General features: G+C 54.6%; 3 protein-coding genes across 7 annotated transcripts in view; 1 reads left to right on the forward strand and 2 right to left on the reverse strand.

The window, feature by feature from the left end:
- Positions 1 to 10,637, reverse strand: part of SMG6 (SMG6 nonsense mediated mRNA decay factor) — a 108,089-nt gene extending 97,452 nt beyond the window's left edge. For all 4 annotated transcript variants that reach the window (XM_082068295.1, XM_082068294.1, XM_082068293.1 and 1 more), the window contains exons 1-8: positions 10,521 to 10,637; positions 7,691 to 9,449; positions 6,010 to 6,202; positions 5,191 to 5,301; positions 4,350 to 4,456; positions 3,116 to 3,194; positions 2,056 to 2,166; positions 1,206 to 1,418 (exon numbers count right to left, since the gene is read on the reverse strand). In XM_082068295.1, the coding sequence (XP_081924421.1) occupies positions 1,206 to 1,418; positions 2,056 to 2,166; positions 3,116 to 3,194; positions 4,350 to 4,456; positions 5,191 to 5,301; positions 6,010 to 6,202; positions 7,691 to 9,449; positions 10,521 to 10,614 (2,667 nt within the window). In that variant the 5' untranslated portion in view covers positions 10,615 to 10,637. The remainder of the gene's footprint in view (positions 1 to 1,205; positions 1,419 to 2,055; positions 2,167 to 3,115; positions 3,195 to 4,349; positions 4,457 to 5,190; positions 5,302 to 6,009; positions 6,203 to 7,690; positions 9,450 to 10,520) is intronic.
- A 68-nt stretch (positions 10,638 to 10,705) lies between these two features.
- SRR (serine racemase) lies at positions 10,706 to 12,858 on the forward strand. Of its 2 annotated transcripts, XM_082068489.1 has the most exons (7): positions 10,706 to 10,876; positions 11,091 to 11,226; positions 11,441 to 11,544; positions 11,623 to 11,742; positions 11,830 to 11,904; positions 12,082 to 12,291; positions 12,575 to 12,858. In XM_082068489.1, the coding sequence occupies exons 1-7, from the start codon at positions 10,718 to 10,720 to the stop codon at positions 12,770 to 12,772; spliced, it is 1,002 nt and encodes a 333-aa protein (XP_081924615.1). In that variant the 5' UTR covers positions 10,706 to 10,717; the 3' UTR covers positions 12,773 to 12,858. The 2 variants fall into 2 exon arrangements, with proteins under 2 accessions (XP_081924615.1, XP_081924614.1); XM_082068488.1 differs by having other exon boundaries at positions 11,623 to 11,904.
- A 339-nt stretch (positions 12,859 to 13,197) lies between these two features.
- TSR1 (TSR1 ribosome maturation factor) lies at positions 13,198 to 19,772 on the reverse strand. Its single transcript, XM_082068478.1, has 15 exons — positions 19,617 to 19,772; positions 19,436 to 19,539; positions 18,709 to 18,925; positions 18,495 to 18,629; positions 17,543 to 17,964; positions 17,103 to 17,262; positions 16,609 to 16,775; positions 16,121 to 16,320; positions 15,551 to 15,713; positions 15,237 to 15,347; positions 14,764 to 14,896; positions 14,254 to 14,370; positions 13,841 to 13,981; positions 13,647 to 13,721; positions 13,198 to 13,553 (listed from the first exon to the last, which is right to left on the reverse strand). The coding sequence occupies exons 1-15, from the start codon at positions 19,714 to 19,716 to the stop codon at positions 13,375 to 13,377; spliced, it is 2,424 nt and encodes an 807-aa protein (XP_081924604.1). The 5' UTR covers positions 19,717 to 19,772; the 3' UTR covers positions 13,198 to 13,374.
- Between the last annotated feature and the right edge of the window lie 1,672 nt (positions 19,773 to 21,444).

Here is a 21,444-nt window from a genome sequence, read left to right on the forward strand (position 1 = left end):
CAGCCCCCCAGTGAACAAACCAAGGGCCAGCTCTAGCAAACAGCATTGCACTATAATAAACAACGAGACATCACCGACCCTCACTTTGCTAAGCCGTTACACCGTCTCACATGGGAGCACTGCCAAAGAGAAACCCCTAGTGCCTCAAAAACACTCACAGCATCTTATGTCAAACCATCTTCATCAATGATTTATGGAGAGGCTAAAGCTTGGCACGCTCCTTTCAATGATGCTGAGGAAGCAAAGGTCTCCAGAAGAGAAGCTGAGGAGAGGGAAAACAACCAAGGGCAGTAACGTCTTAAAAATGCTGCAGCTGTGTGCCAGAGCTTATCTTTCAAAGCTCCAAGACTTCACCCCAGTTCCACCCAGCTGAAGTCACACACGAGTTCTAAAAGTGCAATCGTGTCTGAGCAGCTCCGGGCCCCGCAGTGTGCAGAGAAGGTCTTCCCAGCTCTGCTAAACTCACATCCTTAACAGCCATTTTAGGACAGGCAGCCCAGAGCTCCCTGGCAAGTTCTCCTGCAAGCCGCATGTGCCAAAGCAGCGCAAGGATTCCTAGAGGATGAGCTCCCGACCACCACTGCATTCCTCGGCCTGACAAACAGAGTTCACGGGCTCCTCTCGCAAGGTACACAGCTCCAGACTTGGGAGACGCTGTCTTTTTTTTTTAATTTTAAATCCTTGCCAAAAAACAAAAAAAAAAAGCAACAATCTGGCCTCTCAGCAGAACAGGTAATACAAATGTAACACCTATAATGGAAATTGAACCCACAGTTTTCACATATCCAGTGCAAACCTCCAACCATCTGGCACTGGGACAAGTAATCCACTTCCAGAACATGCCTCCAAGCTTACAGGGTCACTGTTAACCTTGGTCTGCAGCATCTGACCTCATTTCCCACCAGCAACCTCACCCAAGTTAGAGCCCTCAGCAGAGGCATTTTACAGCTTCTTCTGCTTGTGCCTCTCCTCTTTCAGATCAGCCACGCCAGCACACGCTGCCAAGAAATGGATGGTAACAACATGCCTTAAACATGAGAGGCACGAGGTCACCAGCTCCACAGCCTGACCCAGGCACAGCTCCCATAGGGAAAGCCAAAACACTGGAAAATTTAGCAACAGGAAAGCAAAACAGATCCAGTGTCATTCCACTGCATTCCAAACACATGACACCAAAGCCAACTGCCGCCTCCTGCAGTACTCACGTCGCTGGGGCTGAGGTTCCCAAGACCGTTGTCCTGTTCGGAATCCCTGCCGGACTCGTGGCCCTGGGAGGAGCGGGGGTGTGAAGGATGGATCCAGATCTCCAGCCGTGTGGCATCATCTCCAACTTGTCGCAATGTGGGTTTCTTGCCCTTCCCCCGGCGGCTGGGGCTCAGATCCAGCACCTGATGTTTTCTCTGCTCCATCTGCTCAGCCTGGGGAAACAGGACAGATTCAGATCACCCAGGGATCAGAGTTCAGGAAAAGTATATAAGTTCAATCACATGGAGAAATTAGCCCTTCCCCTTGCTTCAGAACCACAGTAACTCACTGACAGGTCCAGAATTTAGTTTCTGATGCTATAGGACAGTGCAAGTTTTCAACTCCAGCTGCCCCAGGACAGGAGCAGCTGTGTCCAGTTCTAGCAGCATGTGGCAGCCAACGTGCCACATCTTTGATTTGGGGTGACCCTCTGGGGCACAAAGGGACTTCAGCCTCTCTTGCCCACCCCTGTGGGGCACCTACAGGATAATGCAATGATCATGCTACATGCCTAGGCCATGCTGCAAACCACAGCAACCTACAGCCCTCTCTGAGCTTAGCTGCTTTACAGTTTTTCAACCAGAAACAAGAGATTCAGCTGCCCAAACAACCCCAAAAGGAGTCTCAGAAGAGGCAGAAAGGACACCATCATTCTAAAGACTGTGTCTCTCATCCAGCTCTCAACACAGAATTTATTATAGTAGGTAAGCGGTGACTCCAAGTCCAAAAGCCGCGTCACCTTCCTCTCTGGATTCTCCCACAGCTCTCCAGTATGGAAGAACCAGCACAGGCAGCTGCTCCAAGACTCACCTTGCGTTTCGTCTCTTCAAACAGACTCATGAGGCTCTCCTTGGCCGTGAGGATGGGGTTGCTGGCAGCCAGACTGCGCATGTAATAGTAGACGGCATCCAGCTTTCTCCTCTGCAAAAACACAACCAGACTCAGAGCTGCCACTCATTCTGGGGCATTCAGAGCCAAGCTCCCACATACTTCGCTTTCCTGTCCCTCAAATATACATGGCCTCTCCCTCTACACCACCTGGGACAGACAGACAGGCTGACGAACAGTATGAAAAGCAGGACCTTGAACTCTCCATCCACATCCACCTACAACCACCAGCACAAAGCGCAAGCCCTGTGCCAGGGTTAGGGAGGGCAGGTGATGCTGCAGCCTGCAGACTCACCTGCTTCAGCCCCAAAGCTGCTAGAAAAACCATCAACCCAGTAGCTCACACAAAACAGTCTCTTAGCAGACATCACGACAAAGGACAACAGCTTAAATACTGAATTCCTGATGGCTCAGGAAATAACTCTTTTCAACATTACCATGAATATGGCAACGACTCCACAGGAGTTTCACAAAGAACAGAGGTCCCAGCCTGACACCTCCATTATCTGGTGTCACATCTTCCTTGAAGTAAGGTTTACTGCATGGCTGGAGCAGCCAGCAAAACTCAAACCTAAGAAAGTCACATGTGGATGTCACTTAGACCAGTGCCCATACGTTCAGCGAAGACACGGCAAACAGGAACAGCATCCTCTTTGCAGCATGGTCTTGAGCACAGAAATCTCACGCACAACTTGAAACACAACCCACTTTTAAAACATCTGCACTCTCAGCAGCCCACTGAACAGTCCCCAAAATGCCACTAGCCTGAGGGAGTAGCGTGTACCTAACAAAGCTGCCTGGAGCCACAGCAGCTGTGATTCACACAGCACATCCTGCCATAAGTCTTTTCTTTTTTAAAAAAAAAACCCAAACATCTGGGAGCACTGCCCTAAACAATGCCTTTCTCCACCAGATGGAATCTCACAGCCATCCCAGAGGCTCTCCCTGCGCTTGCGACATCCTTGCCTGATGAGCATCTTACCGTGTAGATGGCCAGAAGCGCCAGCTGGTTGTACGGGCGGCCGTTTTTGGGAGCTATTTGCTGAGCCTTCAGGTACCAGCTGAAGAAGAGAAGAACAAGAGAGAAAGAGTTACTGAAAGGACACCAGGCTGCCTTCCTTGCTGTTAAAGGTGAAAATTCCCCCTGCACCGCAGCGCTGGCAGTCCTGCAGGGGACAGGCCCTTTGCACAAGTGCCCTCTGCCTGCAAGAGCCTGCACAGGCAGCGAGGCTGCACCAGCCTGGGGAGGCACAGCATGAGAGGGGGGGCACATACAGCTGCAGAAATAAACGTCCTTGGCTCAGCCTGAAGATGAGCGTTTAGCCAGATCCAGCCAGCGCTGTGCCCCCTGCAGCCTCGGGTACAGAGAACAAGCTCTTCAGGAAACATTTCTCCCTCAGTCACCTTTTTAACTCCATGGCAGCTGGGGCCAAACTTCTTGCTTAGCTCATTCTAGGCACATGGTTTAGTGCTAGAGTTAGGTTATGGTTGGACTCAATGATCCTGAGGGTCTCTTCCAACTGAAATGACTCTATGATTCTATTTCCAACTTTTTCAAGATACTTAATCATCACAAAAGCAGAGGCATCCATCCAGTGGCAGTCCGTTCACCCCTCCATTCTCCTATTTTCCCTCCACTGTATTATCAGCTCTCTGGCTTATATCATGCCACACAGATCCACCAACACTGTTCAGGTACATCATGAACCTGCTATGTTTCCACCAGTCCCCTCAAGATATCACCATACTCCTCGATGCCCACAGACCCCAAAAGGGGCAGCTTTCCCTGCCCTGTTCTCCTGAACTCTCCAGATTTCAGGGCTCCATTCCCTACACTGGGCTCACTTGCCCCCTCTTCATCAGTCTTCGCTCCAGAAAAAAAAAAAAACAATCAGAAAAACAAGAGTGACAAGAAACAAATGCAGTAATTCCTGATGCAGTTGGAACATATGGACACATGGAACCAGAAAATACGAGCCATTCTGCCAGCCTCAACAGCACAAACCCTCCCAGCACGGGACAACTTCCACACTAGCTGGCTACAGGGTGACTGGATCTGCTGGTTTGCTCCCTGGTACAGCAGAACAGGCCAGGATACATCCTTCAGCTTCACAGGAGAGATTTCTTTGGCTAGGGGCAAGTTTAAGCGTGAAATGAGATGCATCCCTTGTAGACAGAAGAAGAGCTGCGCTCAGCTCCCCAGTCAAAAACAATACCTGCGGGCCTTTCCGTAGTTTGCGGTGTCATTGGCTTGTTCTCGGTATCGGCAAATGTCCCCTTGGCAAATCATACACCTCTGAGCACTGATCAGTGCGTACTTCACCTGCAAAGAAGCATTCAGCACATTGTGTGGGACCTGTGCGGCCCCAGCTGGCACCCTGGGAGCACCCAGGGACTGCCGAGAGCTACAAGGAGGTCACCAACACACCAAAGGTCTCACAAAAGGGCAGCAGAATGACACGACAAGGCTCCATGGCACTGGTTCAGCATTTGCAGGGGCAAGTCAATCCCCTAAACACCTCCTCCTGTAAAATGACATCCCATCTCTCTCCAGAAGAGAGATTTTCAGGCCATGACCAATTTGAAGACAGATGTTAGACAAATCCAGCTCTCTGGGAATGGAGCTGGACTAAAATATCCATTCCCAGCTGTCGCTTGCACCTGCACTCACAGCTCAGGGCAATACGCTGTCAAGTGCCACGGAGGCAGCGCAACTGTGAGCTTTCCTCATTCATTATTCCAGATTCCACGGACAGAAATAAGAGATGTTCAGTACCTAAAGCAAAGCCAGGGCACCTTGGGACACTTCTTTCCCTTAATTAGCCCTGGTCACAGAGCTGGTACAAAAAAAGTTCTTCTTTGCAAAAGAAGCTGAGAAATGTTAAAGTACCAGAGTTGGTTCAACAAGTTCTCTAACAGCTAAGAAAGATTCCCTGCAAACATAGTGACATGTGTTCCGAGTACAGCTGCCTGCCTCTTGGCAAGGGCACCAGACTGAGTTCAGCATACTGTATACGAATAACAGGAGGAGAAGTCTCTAGGAGGAAGCCGACCTACCATTTTCCTCAGAGGTTTGGTGCGGATGGCCATGCCGTCCATGTAGTCCTCTAGCTTGAACTGGTATGACACTTGCAGCTTCTGGAGCAGCCCATCAAAAAAAGAAGTGCCCTGCAAAACACACACATACTCAGGTGTTACACTCTTTCTGATGGCAAGCACAAAATCACCGCACCATCCCTGCTGCCTGCAAGAAAGAAGGTCTCTCTCCATGAGGCTTGGGCTGTTTCTCTTCAGAAAACAACGAGGAGGTCGGGGGATCTCCAACCTCACAGCTTTTTTTAAAGATTAAGCCAACAAAATCAAGACCAACCTGATTGAGGAGTCCTGCTTTGAGTAGGAGGTTGCACTAAAGCTCTCCAGCAGTCCCTTCCCACCAACCTGTTTCTACAAAACACATCCTCTTGGATCACAGACTCACAGATCCATCAGCCTGCCTTCTACTAAGAGTAAACTGAGCTGCACAGTTTAAGGGAATGACTTTTAAGCAAATTGGATAAAGATGTCACAAACCTCCAGGAATGCTTCTGTTTATTTCCACTTCAGGGCATTCATTTCATTTTAGCTTAAGTCAATTTCAAATTAAGGTAAAACACACCAAAACAAGCCTGGTTTAAATTATAACAGATGTCCACCTGGATCTACACTTGCCACAATAAATCATAATCTGTATGAGCATTTTCCTTGCAGGAGCATGGCCCAAGGTGCAGAGATATGAGAAAGATCAAGAAGTGTGTCCAGCAACACCAATCCATTCTAAACACCAACCAATTCTACCCAAAGGCTTAGTGGAGTTTGGGGATGTTTCTTTCTTCTTACCTCATCTAGAAGCTGGAGCAGTTTGTTCCGAATTTCTTGGGCATTTTCTCCTTGAGGATCCTTGAGAAGCTGCCGGAATTTCTCAATCACCTGGTAAAACGCATTCTTCCACAGCAGTTGGTCCACGTTCTGGGTATCGGAGAATTCAATATCCATCAGGATGCACCGTTCGTACAGCTGCAGCATCTCCACCCTACAGCGAAACACAGCCCACAGTCAACACAACAGCAACTGCCCAGCCTGATCCTGAGCTGCCAGGGGTATGTCTCAAGTCACCAGCTGCTCTTTGCCCAACAAGCACAAGATGCCAGCGGTTCAGCCGGCTCGTACGCTGGGGCAAATTGATGCTTTCACACGTGCCCATCTGACCAGCAGTACTTGCTTCAAGCAGACATATCCCATCCTGTAGTCCATAGCACAAGTCCCCAAAACACAGCACAAGCCCCAAAATGAGCTCACCTGCTGAATTTGCTGCCAGTCAGCTCTGAAAATAAGTCTCCAGGGAAGCCCCAGAGACAAGAGACATGGAAGTCACAAGTAAATATGAAAGATGCCAAGCAGAAACGCACTGCTGCCCTGTTAAAATAACTACCCTCCAGTGCACCACTGTCACTTCCCTCTCGCTGGCTGAGGTCACCAGGCCACTTCCACGGGACTGCTGTATGTCACAGAGTGTCAGGAGAAAAACTACCTGGCACCTCAAAGGTGCCATTGCAGTTACACGGCATCAGGAACCCACGCAACATTTCAGAAGAACAAGCTAACAGTCGCCACCCCTGAAGCCCGCAATGCAAATCAGAGAGCTGAGAAGCGAGGGCAGAAAATGAAGCAGAAGTCCCCCAGTAAATACTGAAAGCATGTGAGAGCGCTGGAACCAAGACAGACCAGCTCCAGTAAGAGCAAAAAGAACCCAAGAGCTGCAGCAGGTGCTCGTCCTGCTCCCTCACGTCCCTGTGACGCAGGCACAGAATTCCACAACCACAACAAGCCGTGGCTTGGCTCCCAGCTCAGATAAATGATATCTTTGCCTGCAGTTTCCTTCCGATACCCACACACCACTGGCACATGACAGTCCCAGCACATCAAAAGCCAGCGAGCCACTGCCCCATCTCCGGATCTCTGAGATACAGAATCATAGAATCATTTTGGTTGGAAGAGACCCCCAAGATCATTGAGTCCAACCATTAATCCAACATTGACACTACCCCATGTCCCTAAGAACCTCATCTCCACATCTGTTCAACCCCTCCAGGGATGGTGACTCCACCACTGCCCTGGGCAGCCTGTTCCAATGTCCGACAGCCCTTGGGGGAAGAAATTGTTCCCAAGATCCAACCTCAACCTCCCCTGGTGCTACTTGAGGCCATTTCCTCTCATCCTATCACTTGTTACTCAGGAAACCCCCTCCATGCTCCAAGCTCCTTTCAGGCAGTTCAGAGATCAGAAGGTCTCCCCTCAGCTCCTGTTCTCCAGCTGAACCCCCCAGGTCCCTCAACCGCTCCCATCACACTTGTGCTCCAGCCCCTCACCAGCTCTGTTCCCTTCTCTCAACTCACTCCAGCACCTCAAGGGCTTTCTTATTGTACACCAGTATCTCCAGCCTACCAGATGCCAAAGGAGCCTGATTTTCAGGATAATCATTTTGATAGTTCACCCTGGAAACTGCTCGGACCCCACAAACCTGAGCTGGGCCATCTTCTCCAGCCCCTCCGGGCTGATGCGGTCTCTGGAAAGCAGATTGCTGAGCTGCTGCTCCTGATTCCCAGCCTCACGGAGGAGTTTGCTGAGCTCCTGCTGTTGCATGTTCCGCATCTGCTGCTCCATCTCAGGACTCAGAGGAGCTGGGGGCAGGGGGCCGCACAGGTACTGCCCCGCCTGGCCGGGGTACCCGGGGAAATAGGCTCCTGGGTACACGCCGTTGCTTGGACCCATAGGATATGGCAGGGAGTACCCGCCGTAAGGGTACTGGGGGCCCTGACCAGCAGCCCGAGGGTAATAGTAGGGGTTGTCCGAGTTTTGGAACTTATAGTAGGATGCCTGGGCCTGGCGGGCTTCCCCCCAGGAGGTGGGGCTTACTTCATCATCTGTGTCTAAGAAGTGAAGCTGAGCGGTTTGGCTCTTCAGGGCAGGTTTTTGGTCCGGGTTGTTTGGGTCCCACAGCCTGCGAGCAGTGCCACCTCGGCCCCGGCTTCGGGGGCCTTTACTGCCAGCACTGCCCAGCAGGAGTCTGGGCCCGGGGTGACCGGGTTCGGGGGAGCCGGCAGTGCTGGCAGAGAGGTCCGTGTTGGCAGGAAGGAACAGAATCCCACGGCCCCTCCCTTGGGGCTCTCTGCTCTGGCTCCTCTCCTCGCAAGTCTCTGAGTCATTGCCACCAACAAACGCCTTCAGGGGCTTTTTTTTATCTGTATCTGCCAAGCTGACATCCCTGTTCATAGTCTTGCTGTCAAATGTGACTCGAAAGGGTCCCTTGACTTCCCTGCTGTTGCTGCTCCACTCGTTCTCGCTCCTAGAAGCTCGACTCTGCTCTGAACGCTTCTTCTTGTCCAAATTCCTGCTGGAGACGTATGCTTCGGCCTCATTGATTCTGTCATCATCCAAGGAGTCGGTGGAGGATGCAGAGAGCTGCTTCCTAGGACGGATTCTTTCCCTGGCGCGCTCCTGTCGCCTCTCCATCCCATCCACGAGCGAGGCTCCATCTACACTGTTGTTGCTTCCAGCTGAGCTTGTGCTGCAGGTGCGGTACCGGCTCCGGCGCTTGTCAGAGCGGGAGTAGCGTTTGGTGGACCCTAGTTTCCCCTGTGTCACCTCATCGCTGGTTCTCCTCATCCTGTCGCTTCGCTCTGTTCGTCTTCCCTTTTCTCCCCTGGAGGTTCTGACTCCTTCCCCAGCCTGGCTGCCCTCTCTATCCTCCTTATTTGATTTCATTTTCCTGTTGTTGTCTTTTCTGGTACCTTTCTCAGTCTCCTCATCTCTCTCAATTTTCAGCTGCTCCATTTTACTAGTGACCTCCTCAGCTGCTGACCACAGGGACAGTTCTTTAGCAGCTGAGTGCAAGCGTTTTCCAGGCTGGTAGATCTGCTGGTCCGGCTTCTTGGTTCTCCTGGTGGTCTTGGGACACCACTCATCCGCAGCAGGCTGCTTGGAGGAGTTCTCCGGGCTCTGAAGACCGCCTTTAGTCTCTGCCTCTTCATTTTCCTGCGAAGGACCGTTCTGCTTGGGGCCATCACCTTTGCTGAAATCCTCCATGACTGGAGCCCGCCCTCCGAAAGAGCCCTTGTTGCTGGCACTCTCCTCAGCTCTGCTCCACTCCTTCTCCGAAGCCTCGTGCTTTGGCGGCACAAGTTTGCTCCTCAGGCGAGAGAGGCCAGGCTTGTATATCTCCAGGTCTGGGCGCCTGTTGTCCTTGCGATGCCTCGGCTCCTTCACTTCCTTTACGTTTTCTGAGGAAAAATAGAAAGAATAAAGTTATTCCCACCACAAACCAGCTAAGGACAAAAAGCCACGACAAATATTCAAGGAAAAACATTAAATAACAGCAAAGAGCCTAACGCCCCCAGGGCAGGTCCAAGAGAACAGCCCTGAAATCCTCTGTCGAGGTTTACAGGAAATCACAGAGCAAGAGTAGGAAATGAGAAAGTACAATAACGCTGACCAAATTCTTGGCCTGATTCACTTACATCCCACAACAGTTTTGCTCAAAGGGACAGCAACCTGAGAAAGCTACAGATAAAGCACAATGCAAGACTTTAACGTGCACATACAAGAAACAGGTGTAAAGTTTTAGCTTTACAGGTTTCAGCAGCAGCTGCAGGAGCCTTTCTGCTGCCTTCCCAAGTAGCAAGTGATAGGATAAGAGGAAATGGCCTTAAGTTGCACCAGGGGAGGTTCAGATTGGATATCAGGAAAAAATTATTCCTGGAAAGGGCTGTTGGGCATTGGAACAGGCTGCCCAGGGCAGTGCTGGAGTCACCATCCCTGGAGGGGTTTAAACGGCATTTAGATGAGGTTCTTACAGACATGATTTAGTGCTAGATTTCGGTTAGGTTATAGTTGGTCTCGATGAGCCTGAAAGTCTCTTCCAACCAAAATGATTCTACATACAAAAACTCACCAGCAAGCAGAGCCCAAAGCCGGAGCCCAACGCATCGCCAAACGTTTCAGCCCAGCCGGGCCGTTACACGCTGCGTTTCCTCAACTTTTCCCTCCCGCCGGTAACCGGCACCGGCCCCGCTCCGCACACTCGGAGCCGCCGCTCCGGGGCCAGACCCAGCGCCGCAGGAGCTCCCGAGGGGCCGGGCCCGACCCGCCCTGGGGCAGCCCGCTGCCTCCCAGCGGCCCCGCGTCGGTGTTCCCTCACCGAGCGACAACCGTGTCCGGGGCGACGCGGGCCCGGCGGGGGGCGGCCCCCACCCCAGCCACCCCGGGCAGGTGCCGCTGCAGAGAAGTGGGGAGACCCAAGCAGAGGCTCCCAGCTCCCACCACCGATCCTCCGGCCCCCGCCGCCCCCTCACCTCGCCCGCCGGCAGCCGCGGCGCGGGCCTCCGCCGCCACCATGTCCCGCAGCTCGGCGGCCGAGACGCGGACGCGCTCCAGCCCGTCCGCCATCTTCCCTCCGCCGGAGGCGGGGCCGGCAGGCGGACGGCGGCCGCGCAGGGCCAAAAAACACAGCGGAGCGCATGCGCGTTGCCCCCCGCACGCGGCCGAACACATGGCGGGGCTGGGGCTGGCCGATGTGCGGGCGGCGGAGCGGAGGCTGCGGGGCCGCCTGCACCGCACCCCCGTGCTCACCTGCCGCGGCATGGACCGCCTGGCCGGCCGGAGGCTGCTCTTTAAGTGCGAGCTGTTCCAAAGGACAGGCTCCTTCAAGGTGCGTGGGGGCGGTTCCAGCCCTCGGCCCGGTGCTCAGCCCCCGGCCAGCCCCGGGGCGCAGTTCTCTTCTGTTTTCCGCTGGCACCCACCAGCTTTCGAAGCTCCTGCCACCCTATACGGGGACCCCGGCGCTTCCCCGGGCACTGGGTGGGCTGGAAGGCCGGGGATTCCCCGCCTGCGGCGGCACCGAGGGGGCTGCGCTCTCCTTGCAGATCCGCGGCGCCCTGAACGCGGTCAGGAGCCTGGTTGAGGACAGTGAGCGCGCTGGACGGGACCTGCCCCGAGCTGTCGTGACACACAGCAGCGGCAATCACGGCCAGGCGCTCGCCTGCGCTGCCCAGGCAGAAGGTAACGCGTCCCCCCAGCTCCAAGCCCGGAGAGCAGCCGGGCACAGGGCTGGCAGAGTGGTTCCCTGGGTAGAGGCAGCACCAGGAGCCCCGTTCTGCCACCCCTGGGGATGAGCAGGGGTGTCCCTCTCCTGAACACGGGCTGGCGCAGGCAAGGTACAACCCACTCCTGCAGCTTTCTGGCTGTTGGATTTGTCTCCTCTTCCATCACGCAGGGATTCCTGCCTACATTGTGGTGCCCCACACAGCCCCATGCTGTAAGCAAGATGCCATCCGCTCCTACGGTGCCACCCTGGTGCCCTGCGAGCCCAGTGACGCAGTAAGGGACTAAGAAAGTGGCCAGGGACACGGCCCAACCTGCCTGGAGAGGTGACACCACCTGCACTCTTTCCCTTAGTCCAGAGCAGAGACAGCAGCTCGTGTCATCCAGAGGACAGGAGGAGTTCTGGTGCACCCCAACCAGGACCCAGCGGTGATTGCGGGACAGGGCACTATCGCCCTGGAGGTGTTGGAGCAGGTGAGGGAAACACACAACCCAGGGCTCTGCACAGCAAAAAGGGGGGACAGGAGGTGCCAGGAGCACTCACGCTTCCTTTCTGCGCAGGCACCTGAGGTAAACGCGGTGGTGGTTCCTGTGGGAGGCGGAGGAATGATTGCGGGAATGGCAGTTGCCATCAAGGTAGGTGACAGCTGCGTCTCCCCATGGGAAGAGCAGGGCTCCCAGGACGGCTGAGGAACCCTGCTGTGGAAATCTCGGGGTGCCCGGGGCCTGCACAGCAGCAGCGTGGAACACTCAGCCCCTGCACACACACAAGGTAGTTAGTTGTAACCATGTGGCTCCTCCTGCTCACTGCAGGCTCTGAGACCAGATGTGAAAGTGTTCGCTGCCGAGCCGCGCAACGCGGACGACTGTTACCAGTCCAAGGTAAGGGGGGAGCTGACCCCCAACCTTCACCTGCCCGATACCATCGCAGATGCCGTTAAAACCAGCATCGGACCGAACACGTGGCCCATCATCAGGGATTTGGTCGATGACGTCCTGACAGTCTCAGAGGAAGAAATCAAGGTAAATGTTCCCAGCTCGCCTCTCACGGTAGCTGCCAGCAGGCAGCTGCCTCCATCCCTGCCCTGCCCCTCCCCTCTCACCCCTCCGCCCTCCCAGAGCAGCACAAGCCCCTGCACCCCACTGCAGCTGCACAACACCCCGTCTCCAGCTGGAAGGGGTTGGCAGAAGTTCCACTCTCCCTTCCCAGAGCGCTGCAGGGAGACGTGCACAGGCCGTGCCCTCCGCAGCCCCAGAACAGCCTGCGCTGGCTGCTGGGGTGACAGCTGCTGCTCTGTCCCAACAGCGAGCCACGCGGCTGGTGTGGGAAAGGATGAAGCTGCTGATCGAGCCAACCGCGGGTGTGGGAGTGGCAGCTGTGCTCTCAGAGCAGTTCCAGGCAGTCCCCAGGGACGTGGAGAATGTTTGCATCGTGCTGTGCGGGGGAAACGTGGACCTGAGCTCCCTGACCTGGCTCACAGACCTCCCTGGGAAAGCGGAATGAGAACAGAGCGATGTCTAAAGCAACGGAAACCTTGGTCTGGGTTTGCACAGTCTGGTTTGTGCGCTACTATAAAAACAGATGAACAACCCCAAGCCTTCGAAAGTTTTTGTGGAGGGATAAGGGAAGCTGGCATTGGTCTCTACAGCACTTGCTTCCAAAACAGAGTCACTACTGAGAGACCTGGAAACAAAGCACTGCTTGTTTTCCTCTCCCCAGCTGCTACTTCACTTTTCTTTCTCAGCATCAACAATAAATCCCAGCAAACCCATCCTCAAAACAGCAAAATCCCCGCACCCACCACTATGGCAGGGCACGAGGGACAGACAACAGCCCCAGAGAGGCACGGGGTTCAAAAGACAAGGGGTGCACATAGCCTCCCCGTGTGGCCTCCACAGTCAGCCACCACCAAAACACAGGCACTTAGCTGTTTCTGAAAACGTTTTCCATTAAAATAAATAGCTCTAGCTGGTACCTGAGCAGCAGCTGGTGAGACAGCCACCCCTGTACAGACCCCAGCAGTAATACGTCCAAGAGGTGAGTGCTGTCCTCACTGTGCACGAGCTGAGAACAGTGTTCTGGGAGCTAAGGCACAAACTGGATGCTCATTCCATTTCCACCTCCTGCACCGGCAGTGTGCTCTCGCTCCTCACCCATGGTACAGGCTCCGGAACGTGGGGATCGTAAGTCCATTTAGGAAAAACGCGCTTGTAGAGGTTCAGCAGCACCGTGTCCTGGGACTTGAGCTGTCCATCAAAATGGCACTTCATGTGGCCATGGGTCCCTAGGCAGAGAGCACAAGAGGCCATCAGCTGTCCCTCCTGCCCTGCAGGACCATGTCCTGCTCTGCATCACAGAGAAACAGAACCAGGCCTACCTAATGGCTCCTTGATGTGTCCTCTACGACCCCACTTTGTCCTCAGCTCCACTGGCTTAAACCACATCACGTCCTCTGGGGGTTAAAACACGAGAGGCAGGTAAGAAAACTGATGTGGCTGTACCAACACAAATGCTCCCATGGGGCAGGAGTCCTGCTGTGTCCCCTCCTCCCACCACACAGACAGGCCATACCTCTGTTAAAGAACATGTATCGCACAACAGCTGTCTTGGCAAAGATCTTGAAAGGGTGGCCGCTGAGCACCAGCCGCTTGATGACGATTCTGTCGGGGTCCACGGAAAGCAGAGAACCCGTGGCGATGAGGTCGTGCATTGCTGCAAGGCAGAGTCACTAATGCACCAGGACAAGGCGCCTCCGTCACCTCCCTCAACACAACTCCCTTCCCCAAATGGTTGCAGGGCCAGAGCAACCCCATAGCAAGGACAACCAAAGGTGCTAGTGATATCAGGGATGGAAATGTGTTAATCTTCTCAAACAGCGTGAAGGGGACAGCTTTTTCAAGTCATACTTCCTGGATAGATGTACTAAGTGGGGTATGGGAAGGGTCAGCTGATGTTTGTTTCCCAGATGCCACTTCTCAACTCACCATTACTTCTCTGCTTAAAAAGCAGCACTGAAGCAGGAGGGAAAGTGATGGGAGCGTAAACAGTCACCACCAGGGCAGCATCTGGGCGCAGGAAACGCTCCAGCTTGTGCTTGTCAGCTAGGACAGAACAGCAACGATCAAGTTCAGGCCAAGATCAATGGTCAGAGCTCTAGGAAACACCCATGGGCCCATCGTTCCCTGGCAAACAGGCCCTGAGCTTCAGCAAAACAGTTGACAAACACCTCTCCTCTGCTGGCAGAGGGTATCCAGGAGCAAAGACAATCCCCTGAGCTACCAGCTCACTGTGCGGAGCCTCCCACCGCCCTGCCTGGACCAGGGGGCCACCCTGCCCAAGCCCACCCAACTCCTCACTATTTAATTCCTCCCTGGAAGCCTCAGAGCCTAGGAGTGAGTCTTCACAAGAGTCCTTCAGCCAGGTTCAGACACCACGGCTAAGACATCACAGGCTTCCTGCCCTAGAAACACCCCCGGCCCCGTTCCCTCACAAACCTGAGGTGTGCTGGGAGAACAGGGGGGATGCTCGGAAGCGCCTGAACCCACAGTGAAAGATCAGCTCCTCCTTTGCCCTCACTGGCTCGCTGTTGCTCGGGTGTCGACGCACCAGGAAATTCAACACGGACATCTGCAGGAGAGGCAGCAGTGTGAGGGGCTGATGAGCGATGGTGGATGGAGCAGAAAGCAACGGGACATTGCAGAGATGAATACCCTTGACAACGGCTTCCCTAAGGAGCGCTGTCACCAAAGCAGATATCTCACCCAGGCTCAGGCACCCAAGCCTAAACACTCCTCGCAGCTTCAGCCTGCTCTGACCAAAAGGAAGGTCCTACTTAGAAATGCAAGCAATGTGGGGAGATTTCAGCCCAAACCCTCAGCAGCCAGAGCATCTCCAACCCACTCAGCCTGAAGGAATCAGACAAGGAGCTGCACACCTACAAGATATCAGCAAGGCTGTACTTAGTCACCTTTTGCTCATGGGGAAGCAGCGAGAACAGGACTAAGGGCTTCCCTTCTTTGAAGCTCTCCATCACCGAGACAGGAACGTTGCAGATGTGAAGTGTAACGTACCAGCCAACCTGCCAAGAGAGGATCGGTTGTGAATACTTCTCTCAAAAGAGAAGCATCAGAAGGAATCCAGGAGAACAGTATCATCTGAACTCATGGCCTCATGCCCAGAACCAGCCAGCTGATCCACCCAGCCTCCTCTCTGATAAGTCTTTCCTATTAGGAGCAAGGGAACACGGTAGGGGAAGAGATCAGCAAGAGAAAAGGGAGCTACCGAGGCTCCTTCTGTCTCCTCTTTCTCTATTTTCCGGAAGAGGTGCTTTCTGGTTCGGGAGAAGTCCTGGAACTGGAAAATCCTGGCATAATCCCTTGGGAGATTCTCTTTGGGGTCCCATGGAGAAGTCCGGAAGCTCTTCAGTCCCCTGTACTTCTGGAACCTACACGACAGATAACAGGAAAGACAAACCACTTCACCCATCAAGGTATGCGGCCAGTACGTTCTGTGGTCTGTCACCTTCAGAGAGGACAAAAGGAGCAAAGCAAAGCTTCTCAAAAAAAGATCTTAGTGCAGAGAGAACCTGAAACAGCAGCCGGGTCCCCAAACAACCTTCCCTTGCATCAGGGCTCTGCCATCCTCTTCCCTCTCCCTGCGCAGGCCCATCCACTGCCCCCAACTCCTGCATCCCCTGGAAGCCTCAGAGCCTAAGGATGCGTCTTCAGAAGAATCCTTCAGCCAGGTTCAGACACCATGGCTCAGACATCACAGGCTTCCTGCCCCATCTCACTAAACCAGACAGAAGGGCACCTCCCAGCTCCTCTCCCAGCAAAGTAACCTGTTTCTTACCGGACTCTGGCAGGGATGTCACGTGGCGTGTCCACCTCATCTGGAAACATTTCATCCATTCTCTCCTGTTTGTATTTCTCCAGCATCTGCTCATCTTCCTCCATCTTCTCATCGTACTGGTCATCCCGCAAGCACTCGGAAACGGTCATGGTCTCACATTCCTCTTCTGCAGGCTCTTCCTCACCACTGCTCTCCCCCTCCTGACACACAGGACAGCACAGAGTCCATGAGCAGGCATGCTGTTCATGTCCAAGCAGCACCACAAACCCTGCATGAATCGTGACCCAAGCTACACCAGAGTCCCTCATTTCAGTATCTAACGAGCCACAGAAGCAACATGATACACATGAGAAACTTAACAATGGAAACCCAGGCAAGTCCTGGCTCTGTGCCCTGCCCTTGCACAGAGCAAGCAGGAAGGACAGCATTGTCCTGGGATATGTGGTGGTGCCATGGAAATCACCTGCAATATCAGCTCTTGGAGGTACCTGGGAAACTGCCTCTTCCATCATGTCATCATCCATGTCATCATCTTCATCGTCGTCATCATCATCTTTCTCACTGCCCTCCTCTCCATCATCCACAATCCAGGCAGCCTGGTACTTGGAAGTGCCTTTGGGGACCTTTACCACCCTCCTGTTTGCCTTCAAAGAAGCTGTAAGATTTCCCACCAATAATTAACCAAGGAACAATTCTCCTTTCCCTCAGAAACATTTACACCAGGAGAGCCAAGATCAGCTCTAGACCAGAATTGCTGTTTCCCAGCACAGAACTTGTCAGGGCACAGAAAAGGCAGCTGAAATGTAACTCTGCCAACTGCCAGGCAAAGCACGCAGCCTGCTAGTGAAGTGACGGGACAAGGAATGGAAGCCCTGGGCTCCCAACTACCATGTTTCTTCACAGCCATCCCAGTGACACAGGGTTTCTAACAACCCTCTTAACAGGGACAAGGAAAGGGTACAGCAGTATTGCTGCTACTCACCCTCTGCTTCTTGCAGTTCTTCTTCAGTAGGCCACGTCTGCTCCCCTTCCATAGGGTCAGGAACCACTTCTGACTGCAAAGACTCCTGCTTGTGTGGATCCACCTTCATCAGGACCTTAACATCTTCCTCCATCTCATCAGTACCATTTACAGAGTCATCCTGAAGGGAAAGAGCAGAGCTTCCAAATGTGAATACATGTAACTGAAGGTAGCAATCAGTTTGAAGTGAAACTCCCTTTGCTATCATGTTCATTACGTCGTAATATAACATTTGTTACGTGCTGTGGGCAAGGAACCTCAGCTCAGCACCGAACACAGCCCTGCTGGCTCTGGTACAACTCCCCCTGACCACATACACCCAGTTGTATTTTCGTGATGGAAGTTCACAAACATCATGTTCTAACAGAACCGCAAAGGCCTGACCTCCCCCACGCCCATACCTCCGTGTCCTGACTCCTCTTCTGTCCTTTAACCACGCGGGGGTTCAAAGAGAGAGGGTCAGGGGGCGCATCCACCTGGCTCATCTGGAAGTCTCCATGCCCCACGATATGCACCAGGCTGTTCACGTCAAGGGTCTGTCCCCGGACAAAGCCGGACACCTTCAAGGTCCCAACTAGGTCACTCTCCTGGCCAGGCACAAACTCGGCGGTGTAGGCAAGCAGGTGAGCCCGCCGGTCCCGAAAAGCGAGATGCCGCTGCTTCTGGGTGGCGAGGTGTCTCAGCAGCAGTGAGGATTCCTGCTCCGTGTTCAGGGGGAACAACTTGGCTTCAGGAAAGCGCTTCTCAATGGCTTTGGCAAGTTTCTTCCTGGCATCTATCCGCTTCTTCGGTGGCAAGTCGGTGCCCCCTGGGACAGCAAGAGCTACCAAGCAGCGAGTAGAACAGAGTTCAGGATGGTAAAACTTCCAACACCCCTTTTACCAAGCATCAACACAAACTCAGACATCACCAACCCAAATAACCAAAGGGATTTACACTACAAGGTACAAAACCAGCGTCACCCATTCAAAAGAACAACCAGGACAGAAAAACCTGTCTGTAGAGGTAACATTTTGAGCACAGATGACACCACAGAGATAAGGACCCAGGAACTGAACTTAGCGGGAAAGCACCTGAATTCCTGAGCTCTGCACAGCCAAATAACCGTTACAACACTGAGCACCACCATGCACCCAAAGCACATAAACACCCCTTTTATCTCCAACACTCCCCACCAGGGCAGTAGTATAAGACAGCACGAGAATGGCATTAACCCAGCTGATCAGTGCTCAGAAACAGGCTGGTCAAAGACCTGTGATCACATATGAAGCTTTTAATTACTGCAACAGCAAATCCCCATCAAGCACCCCCTCAGCCCCCACTACAAGCCCTAAATGTTCCTCACTCCCTCACCATAAGTGGGGAGCCCCTGTGCGAAGAGGCAGGAGAGGCAGTGCTCCCCTGCACCGTCCCAGCCATCCGCAGCATCCAGGATGAACAGGAGGGAGTCAGCAACCTTTGCTAGGTCCAAGACAGCGTGAAGATCCCCTACATACAAAATACATCCGTTACCGGGGCTGGCAGGGGTACAGAGCCAAGAACCACAGCGACAACAGCATTTCCTCACCTGTCTGTGCTGTCACGAAGCGCCAGCGCTGCTTGAGTCGGGGGCAGAGGAGCGCAAAGCCGCCGGCTCTCCCCTCATCCACACGGACAACAGCCGAGTCCTGGCTCTGCAGCAGGCGGAGGGTGTCGTGGGCAGCAGCCCTGCAGTGCAGCGGCACCACAACCACGAGGTGTGGGGGCCCATCCCGGCTGCCCAAGCTCCGCTTCTCCGCCAGCACCTGGGGGCACAACTGCAGAGCATGAACCCCGGCCCCGATCCAGTTCCTGCCCTGCCCCTCAGATCAACCCCCGATTCCTCAGCAGCTCAACCCAAAGCTGCTCTGTCCTGTAACACTTTGCTTGCCTGATAAGAGGAAAAAAAACTCTTTTGGAAACCCCTAGGCACAATATAACAAGACTAAGCCTAACATAAGAAGACTAGGCATAACAGGAACTCAACAGAGAAACAATGGCTATGTAGAGACTGGACATGAGGCAAAGCGCAATGTCCTTGGTTTGCAAGCTGGGAAAGTGGAATGTCCTTGCTTGCCCCCAACTGAACACACCCAAGCAGCCATTCCTCTGCCCGGTGCAGCTCCCGATCCCCCCGCAACGCCCCGAACTGGCCCAGTCCCCAGGGACACCCCCACACGAGGGCCCCCACCAGCCCCCTCACAATGACCCCAACCGACCCGTTTCCCGCTCCCCCTGCAACATCAGCACCGCCCCGGTTCCCCCAGCGCCCTCACCGCCTCCTTGCGCTGCCGCCGGAGCTGCAGCGCCTGGTGCCGCCGGTCCACCCGGCTGAGGTCACGGAGCCGCCGGCGGGGCTGGGCCTTGACGGGGACGCGGCCTGCGGGGAGAGAGCGGTAAGGAGGGAAATCCGGCGGAGGAGCCGGCGGGGAAGGCGGCCGGTCCCGCCCGCCTCACCTCCAGCGCGGCGCTGCGAGGCCCCGCTGTGCTTCCCGCCCTTGTGCGCCTTGTTCTGCTGCTTCAGCGGCCCGGGCCGGTGCGCGCCCGCAGCCACCATGCTGCCTCCTCGCCGCCTCCGCCACGCTTCCGCTGACGTCACTTCCGGCGCCGCGGGGCACGCCGGGAAGGCGGAGCGCAGCCCGCTGAGATGGCGGCGGGAGAGCTGGGGATGGCGCTGAGGGGGAGCAGCGGCCGGTCCGGCCCCGCGGGGAGGACAGGGCGGGAGAGCAGCGCTGCGGGGCCGGGGCGAGCCCCACAGCCGGTGCGGGGAGCGGGGGTGGTGCCCGGCGGCAGGAAGGAGAGACGGGAGTGACAGCCGTTCCTCAGCGCTTTATCGAGGGGATCTCAGCGCGGGGATTTACACAGGAGGAGCAGAGAGGGCCCGTCCGCGCTCTGCGGGAAGAAGCGGTTGAGGAAAGGCCCAGCCCAGGCGCGGCTCTTCCCCCTCGGCAAAGAGCCACTGAGGGGAAACGTTCCCACACTCCCCGTGTCACTTTGTCACCGCAGCGCTGTCACCTCGGCTCTCAAGATGTTCCCCAGCGAAGAACAAGACGTTATCCAGCCAAGAACGTGTGTTCTGGGCCCAAGGCCTCAGCTGCACCCTGCACCAGTCACACCGAACACGCCTGGCGCTGGCAGAGCCCGAGGACCCTGCGGTCACTCGTGGTGACCAGCAACATCAGGGCCCCAGCCCCGCTGAAACAAGGGCAGGCAAGCAACGGGGTTAAACATTTACCACAGTGTTGGATTTGGCAGCAAAGCTGCAGTTGGTAACCCAGGGGAGAGGAAGGGCAGCTGCCCCCCGACTGAGCAATTATGCAGGAGGGAAAAGGGGGGGGGTCAGCCCCCCCCTTTCTTCTCTGCAAAGAAACCAGTATGATGGTGGCAACATGGGGCTGTTCTTTACGGATCATTTTCTACCCCTACAAGCAGGCTGACAGCGGAAACTTTCCATTCTAAACACTTCACAGATAGCACGTCCTGCCTGACAGGAAGGAAGACACAAAATTCAGAAGCCAGTGACACGTAAATACTGTTTAAGCAGTAGAAATGAAGTCCCTCTGTAACAGGGACCTACTGGCTGCAGGACAGCACAGGAGTCTCTCCTATTGTCACTTCCAAAGGCCGTTTGTCCCTCAGCCAAGGTGGCCCACAGCCATGCCACCGCACTGCCACACACACAGAGGCTGCTCAGAGAGGACAACAAAGCTACTTCTGGGAAAAACAACCGTCCTGGGAGTGCTACACCTTGTTATTTAAGCAAGACCAAGGAAAGGAGCAAGGTTTGAAACGTTTTCTGCCCAGGGTTCCACAAAGCCAACTACCTCTGCCCCTGCAAGTCACCCAGAGGCAGCCAGTAGGGTCCCCCCAGGGAGGCAGATGTGTCTCCAGATCTGTACAACCCTCAGAGCTGCCCTGTCTTGTAAAAAGAGCTCACACCTGATCTGCACTATGGACTGGGCCCTTCGCATTTACAATCAGAATTCCCACCAATCCATACATCAAAAGCTTACAGCTGTTTCGCTGACCTATGCAGTTCCGCAGGGCCCTCCACACACACCATCAAAACCACCAAAAATCAAAACCCGTGAGCTGAGCCAGAAGGAGCAGAAAGCCAAGCAGGACCTCATGGCAGCTTAAAACAAGCTCTTCCTGCCAAAGCAGGAACCAAGGAAACACGGTCACAGCCACAGTGAGAGTGGGGAAGTGCCCCCTGGCAGGCGGGACACACGTCCCTGCAGCAACCAAGTCCTGGCAGGGGTCCAGACCCCTTCAGCTCTCCCGG

The sequence above is a fragment of the Streptopelia decaocto genome (assembly GCF_964273445.1).
Source record: "Streptopelia decaocto genome assembly, chromosome: 18".
Classification (NCBI taxonomy): Eukaryota; Metazoa; Chordata; class Aves; order Columbiformes; family Columbidae; genus Streptopelia; species Streptopelia decaocto.